At 52.1% G+C, this 6,272-nt stretch overlaps 1 protein-coding gene across 1 annotated transcript in view; it reads left to right on the top strand.

Annotated features, from left to right (window-relative positions):
* Window positions 1–653: 653 nt before the first annotated feature.
* PPFIA3 (PTPRF interacting protein alpha 3) overlaps window positions 654–6,272 on the top strand; it is a 20,346-nt gene continuing 14,727 nt past the window's right edge. The window contains exons 1-10 of the mRNA XM_012812510.2: window positions 654–893; window positions 1,135–1,236; window positions 1,601–1,765; window positions 2,083–2,157; window positions 2,887–2,961; window positions 3,284–3,505; window positions 4,752–4,898; window positions 4,979–5,113; window positions 5,511–5,594; window positions 5,738–5,803. Of these exons, the coding sequence (XP_012667964.1) occupies window positions 654–893; window positions 1,135–1,236; window positions 1,601–1,765; window positions 2,083–2,157; window positions 2,887–2,961; window positions 3,284–3,505; window positions 4,752–4,898; window positions 4,979–5,113; window positions 5,511–5,594; window positions 5,738–5,803 (1,311 nt within the window). The remainder of the gene's footprint in view (window positions 894–1,134; window positions 1,237–1,600; window positions 1,766–2,082; window positions 2,158–2,886; window positions 2,962–3,283; window positions 3,506–4,751; window positions 4,899–4,978; window positions 5,114–5,510; window positions 5,595–5,737; window positions 5,804–6,272) is intronic.

The raw sequence follows: 6,272 nt of genomic DNA, 5'->3' as shown, positions 1-6,272 counted from the left end.
TCTTCTGGAGCTGGGGGTCTAGATAACTGGGAAACTGAAGGAGGCAGAAGTTGGGCTGGTTGGGTGAGGACCATCCCTGTGATATTATACAGTTAACCATGTCCTAGGGTCCTAATTCTGTGTCCCCAGCCCTGTGACCTTCTTAAGACATGGTTCTGGTCTGGGCCTCAGTTTTACTACCTATGCAGTGGGTTGAGGGAAATTCTCAGCAAAGCTAGAATAGAGATTGTCCCACATTCACTCAGGCAATGTCTGGGTCACCCAGCTTCAGTTTCTCAGTAGGCCAAGTCTAGGTTGCTGCTAGTGTCTTATAGAGTCTGACCTGTTTCCTCAAATGCTCTTCTCTTACTCAAGTGGCTAAGGCTGTTTTTCTAAAAGCAGTCGGTTTCATTTTATCCTGTGCCATGATTAGGGTGGACAGATCTCAGTTTCCCATTCGTTTCCCCCAGAGCGCTGGGGCTGTGGTGCCTCAGTTACCCTGTGTCATGATCAGTGGCTCGGCCTCAATTTCTTCTGGACAGTCCCTAGGTTGCCTCGTCTCGGCTTCCCCTATGTAGTATCTGATTGGCCATGCCTTATTTTCTCTGCCTGTGCCTTGACAGGCCGGTTTGTTCCCTGACCCTTCCCCGCACCTGCAGGCCGGCACCGCCGCCATGATGTGCGAGGTGATGCCCACTATCAGCGAGGATGGCCGGCGGGGCTCGGCGCTGGGCCCGGACGAGGCGGGCGGCGAGCTGGAGCGCCTCATGGTCACGATGCTCACGGAGCGAGAGCGCCTGCTGGAGACTCTGCGCGAAGCACAAGACGGGCTGGCTACGGCGCAGCTGCGGCTGCGCGAGCTCGGCCACGAGAAGGACTCACTGCAGCGTCAGCTCAGCATCGCACTGCCCCAGGTCTGGGGCGGGGCCTGAGGGGAGGCGGGGCCTCGTGGAGAGGCCTGCCCGGAAGGGGCAGGGCTTGGCGCTTGGAAGGGAGGAGTCTGGGCGAGGCTTGCCGTTGATGGGCGGGGCCTCAGTGGCAAGAAGGGGCGGACTTAACAGGGAGGGCGGGGCCCTTAAACTTCTATTCCCACGAAATGAAGGAGATAAGGGAAGGAGTGAACTGATTGTCTCAATCCTGCTCATGCTTGGACAGGAGTTTGCAGCTTTGACAAAGGAGCTGAACTTATGTCGGGAGCAGCTGCTAGAGAGGGAGGAAGAGATTGCAGAGCTGAAGGCAGAGCGGAACAACACGCGGGTAAGGCGAGTTGGGGGCGGGGCCTAAGTTGGGAAGGAGGGGCTTCGCGTGGTTGCCACCCAACCCATCTGTTCTCCCACCCCCACCCCCAGCATCTTGCCTTCCCATCTTTTTGCTCGACGCTGCTTCCATTTCCTGGCTGGTGTCCTCTGGTGCCACACCTTTCTGTGTTCCCTCCCTATTTCCATAACTTTTTCTTCTTAATTCTGTACCACCCCCTTCCTTGATTCCTACATTTCCTCTACTATCTCTCTATTTTCCTTACCTGTCTTTCTCGGTGCTCCTTTGCTTGGCTCCATTTGTCCTTCCATGTGTCCGTCCCACCTGTCATTCTTTTCCTTGATCCGTTCCCCTATCCCTGTAGCTCCTCCTGGAGCACCTGGAGTGCCTGGTGTCCAGGCACGAGAGGTCACTGCGCATGACCGTGGTGAAGCGCCAGGCTCAATCCCCAGGCGGGGTCTCCTCCGAGGTCGAGGTGCTAAAGGCTCTAAAGTCCCTCTTCGAGCACCACAAGGCCTTGGATGAGAAGGTATGGGAATTGGAAAAACCATGTTGACTTGGGCTACCCTGGCTGTGGTTGCTTGGGAATGTATTGAGTGGGAAGAACGTTGACTGTGATTGATTGGGACAGGCTACGCGGACAGGGACCTGATTGGTTTAGAATAGATATGAACTAAAGTGGGGGCTACCAGTGTGTGGAGCTGTCTAGGTAGCTAGTTGGGGCTGCGCACCTATTATGGAGAGAGAAATCCTGATCGGAGCTGTCTCAGGGCCACAGTCAACTGTCCTAGATTGGGAGGAGGAGGTTGTGGTCTCCATTTGACTCCTGTCCTGTCCCCATCCCAGGTCCGGGAGCGGCTGCGGATGGCGCTGGAGAGAGTGGCAGTACTAGAGGAGGAGCTGGAGCTGAGCAATCAGGAGGTGGGGGTGTGGCTAAGAAGGGGAGGTGGACTCCACCGGGAGGCACTTAAGAGCAGTCAATGGGGCGAAACCGATTGGGTGTCCCCTAGTGGGCAGAAGTAGGGTAGAGAACCTGTGGAGAGAAACCAGTAGGATTTCTAAGGGGGAACTCAATGGATAGTGCTAAGGGTGGAGACAACGGTGAGAACCAGGGCCTGAGGCTCAGTCTGGGACTACAGAGAAAACCTCTGGCCAGAAAACCTCACACCTATAATCATAGCACTCTGGGAAGCCGAGGCCAGTGGATAGCCTGAGCTCAGAAGTTCGAGACCAGCCTGAGCAAGAGTGAGACCCCATCTCTAAAAATTAGCCGATCATTGTGGCTGGCACCTGTAGTCCCAGCTACTCGGGAGACTGAGACAAATGGATTGCTTGAGCTCAGGAATTTGAGGTTGCTGTGAGCTATGACGCCACAGTATTCTATTCAGGGGGACAAAGTGAGACTCTGTCTTGGAAAAAAAAATAAAAAAAGGAAACCTCCGCTGGCAGGGAAAGGTTAAGAGTGGACAGTGGCAGCTGTGAAGAGATAATGGGGAGCACAGAGTCTAAGGGTAGATGGTGGGGTAGGGCTGGCCCCAGCAGGACAAGAGGCATCTCAGATGGGGGCATCTATCCTGATGAGGGCCAAAGCTGTGTAAAGCTGGAGGTTGGAGGAGCCCCTTTGCTTTGATCCCTTTTTCACTCTTCCAGACTCTGAGCCTTCGAGAGCAGCTGTCTAGGCGACGGTCAGGCCTGGAAGAGCCAGGCAAGGATGGGGATGCGCAGGTGAGATGGAAGTCCCCTCTCTGCAGCCTCTACTCAACTCCCCAACTTTGTGATGGTCTTTTTAAATGTTTGGTCTGGTCACTGTCTCTAAGACATCTGAACCCCTAAGATCATTACTAGTCTTTGACCTCTGATTCAGGCCACCTAGCTAATTTCTGGGACACTTGATGACCCCTGTAGATTCTGACTTGCATGATCCTCAGTGTCTTGGATCCTACCTTCCCCACCCAAAATACACCCTAGCTGATCAACTTTCTTCTTCATTTCTTCTATGTTTCTGTACTCCCTACTCTCGGTTCTGCCCTTCCCTCTCTCATTCCAGACCCTTGCCAATGGCCTGGGTCCTGGTGGGGATTCAAACCGTCGTACAGTGGAGCTGGAGGAGGCCCTGGAGCGGCAGCGTGCAGAGGTGTGCCAGCTTCGTGAGCGCCTGGCGGTTTTGTGCCGTCAGATGAGCCAGTTGGAAGAGGAGCTGGGCACTGCTCACCGCGAGCTGGGCAAGGCTGAGGAAGCTAACTCCAAGCTGCAACGGGACCTCAAGGAGGTAGGCTGGAGCCCCTGATGGACTGTCTCCTGTCTCTCCCCTCCATTTTCCCTTCCCACTTTACCCAAAGTCACAGAACTCATGAATGGTGGAACCTAGATTCAGTCTACAAGCTGTGTGACCTCTTTTCCTCTTTGAGCTTCAGTTTCATCACTTATAAAATGGGATTTATGACTCTTATCAGAGTGTTAGCATGTGGCACACAGCAGGTGGTCAATAAAGGTTATAGTATCATGTTATAATTGAGATATTCTGTGGTGCTGCTAATTGAATCTTTTGTTGGCATTTTAGTTCTTCCTGGCTTAGGCCCCTTGATCCTAATCCCCATGACCCAGGGAACTGCTGGGAAATGTGGGGCCTGGGTTTTGGAAGGCAGTGGATGAGAAAGAAGGGTGATCACTTTGTTTCTCATCATCCACTAGGGTCTTTATGGTCTTTATCCACACCTCTGCTTTTAAATCTGGATGACTGTGGGGATTACTGGGAAGTGCAGTTCCACCAGATGAGAGTCCATACCAGATGGGGGTTCATTTCCCATGAGACCCTGGAGCCCCTCTGTTAGGGTTCTAGGACTGTGCTTCTCTGGTGGCTCTTGGGTGGTATTGCTTTCCAGATAAATGAGAGCTTTGTTTCCTATGAGACCCTAGGACAGTTCTGTGATTTTAAGCCTGTTTCATGCTAGAACCTACTGAGAAATCTAAGTCCTGGATTTTGGAGGAGATTGGCTCAGAGTGGAGACTTCACATCCTATGACCTTCCCATAAGCTTTTCAGGTTGTCCAACCTGCAGCCTGTGGGCCCCATGCTAATTTTCTGAGGACATTTTTTGCTTATCTGTGGTATTGGATATCATGAAAAGTATGCACAGACCTCATATTGTTGTTGTTGATCAGCTTTTGTTAGTGTTTGTGTATTTAATATGTAGCACAAAACAACTCATTCTTCTAATGTGTGGCAGTGAAAAAAAAGTTTGGATACCATCTGCACAGGAAGGATTTAAGCCAGTACTTCCCTAGAAGCTCATGGAAGGTGTGGTACCTCCATTGGAACCCTTAGGTGGCAGAAGACTTAAGGTGGGCTAGTCCTGGGATTTCTTGGCAGGTGTGGTACCACTATTCTGATGTGCAGATGGCAGGACACTTCACTTTTCAGGATATCTTGGGGTGCCTCATCTTGGGGTTCTAAGCCTAGGCTGCCCCAGGGGCTTCTGGGAGCTGTGGTCCACTGGGCGTTTGCCACCTCTTCAGGCGCTGGCGCAGCGGGAGGATATGGAGGAGAGGATCACGACACTGGAGAAGCGCTACCTGAGCGCCCAGCGTGAGGCCACATCATTGCACGATGCCAACGACAAGCTGGAGAATGAGCTGGCTAGCAAGGAGTCGCTGTACCGGCAGGTGGGGGTGCAACCGGGAAGGGGCATTGGGGGTGAGGCTGTGGCCCAAGCGACCATGCCCCTCTCCTCTCCCTCTTCTAGAGTGAAGAAAAGAGCCGTCAGCTGGCTGAATGGTTGGATGATGCCAAACAGAAGCTGCAGCAGACGCTACAGAAGGCAGAGACATTGCCTGAGATAGAGGCACAACTGGCCCAGCGTGTGGCAGCACTTAACAAGGTGAGGCAAGGCTTCAGGTGGGGGCCTGGAGTCCATGGAGTGAAGGTGTTGGGCCTAGAGGAGGCGAGGCCGTGGGTCTGGATGGGTAGGAGCCAGACCTTCAGGCTAGGTTCTGTGAAAAGGGCCTGGGGTCTGGTGAAGGGGCAGGACTTGGAATAGGGAAGGCCTGGAGTATTGCGTGGTGTGGGAGTGGGTGGTGTTCTCTGGCCTGTACTAAAGAAATAGGTGGCTTGGAACCTGAGAGGGATGGGACAGGTCCTGAGAAAATGAACTAGGTATAGGAGCCAAGGTCTGAATCACTGGTGCAGGGGAGGAACCTGGTGCTCTGGGGGGCGAGGCCTGAAGCTGACTGAATCCTGGTGGGGTAAAGTCACATGCTATGGGTTCCAACTACCAGGCTGAGGAACGTCATGGGAATTTTGAAGAGCGTCTTCGGCAGCTGGAGGCCCAGTTGGAAGAGAAGAACCAGGAGCTGCAGCGGGTGAGGGGGCTGAGGACTGCAGAGATGGTAGAGCTTTGAGACTGGGGAGGGAGCTTAGGTTAAGGTGACCAGACATCCCGCTTTAGGCGGGACAGTCCCGATTTTTAACAATTTGTCCTGCGTCCCGTGGTGTTTTAAAAAAGTCCCGATTTTTGGAAAGAATGCATGACAAGCTAGGGAACAGTGGGAGAATGGGAAGGGAATATAAGGTTTTCAGCTGCTGTAATTCCATTTGGGAATGAAGAGGTTAATGTAACTCCATTTGGGAATGAAGAGATTAATGTAACTTCATTTGGAAATGAAAAGGCTAATGTAAACTCCCTACTGCTCTCCTGGGCAAGGTATCAGAAGGAGACTGGTTCCCTCCCTTGCTTCTAGGACAATTAGCTCAGAAGGAGCCAACTGTCTGAAACAAACAAGTAGCCCCCCCCACTAGAGTAAGGTGACCAGATGTGTGCCAATTTTTAACAATTTGTCCTGCGTCCTGTGATGTTTTTAAAAAGCCCCGATTTTTGGAAAGAATGCATGACAAGCTAGGGAACACGGGAGAACAGGAAGGGAATTACGGTTTTTGGCTGCCATGTGGCTATTTTGCCAGGATATGCATTTTATATTATTTTTGTTAATTTTATAATGTTAAACTTTAATAATAACAAATAATTGTTGAGAACTGATTAT

This window comes from Otolemur garnettii, unplaced genomic scaffold, assembly GCF_000181295.1.
Source record: "Otolemur garnettii isolate 467f Iridium unplaced genomic scaffold, OtoGar3 scaffold00211, whole genome shotgun sequence".
NCBI lineage: Eukaryota > Metazoa > Chordata > Mammalia > Primates > Galagidae > Otolemur > Otolemur garnettii.
This window is presented reverse-complemented; position numbering and strand designations above follow the sequence as displayed.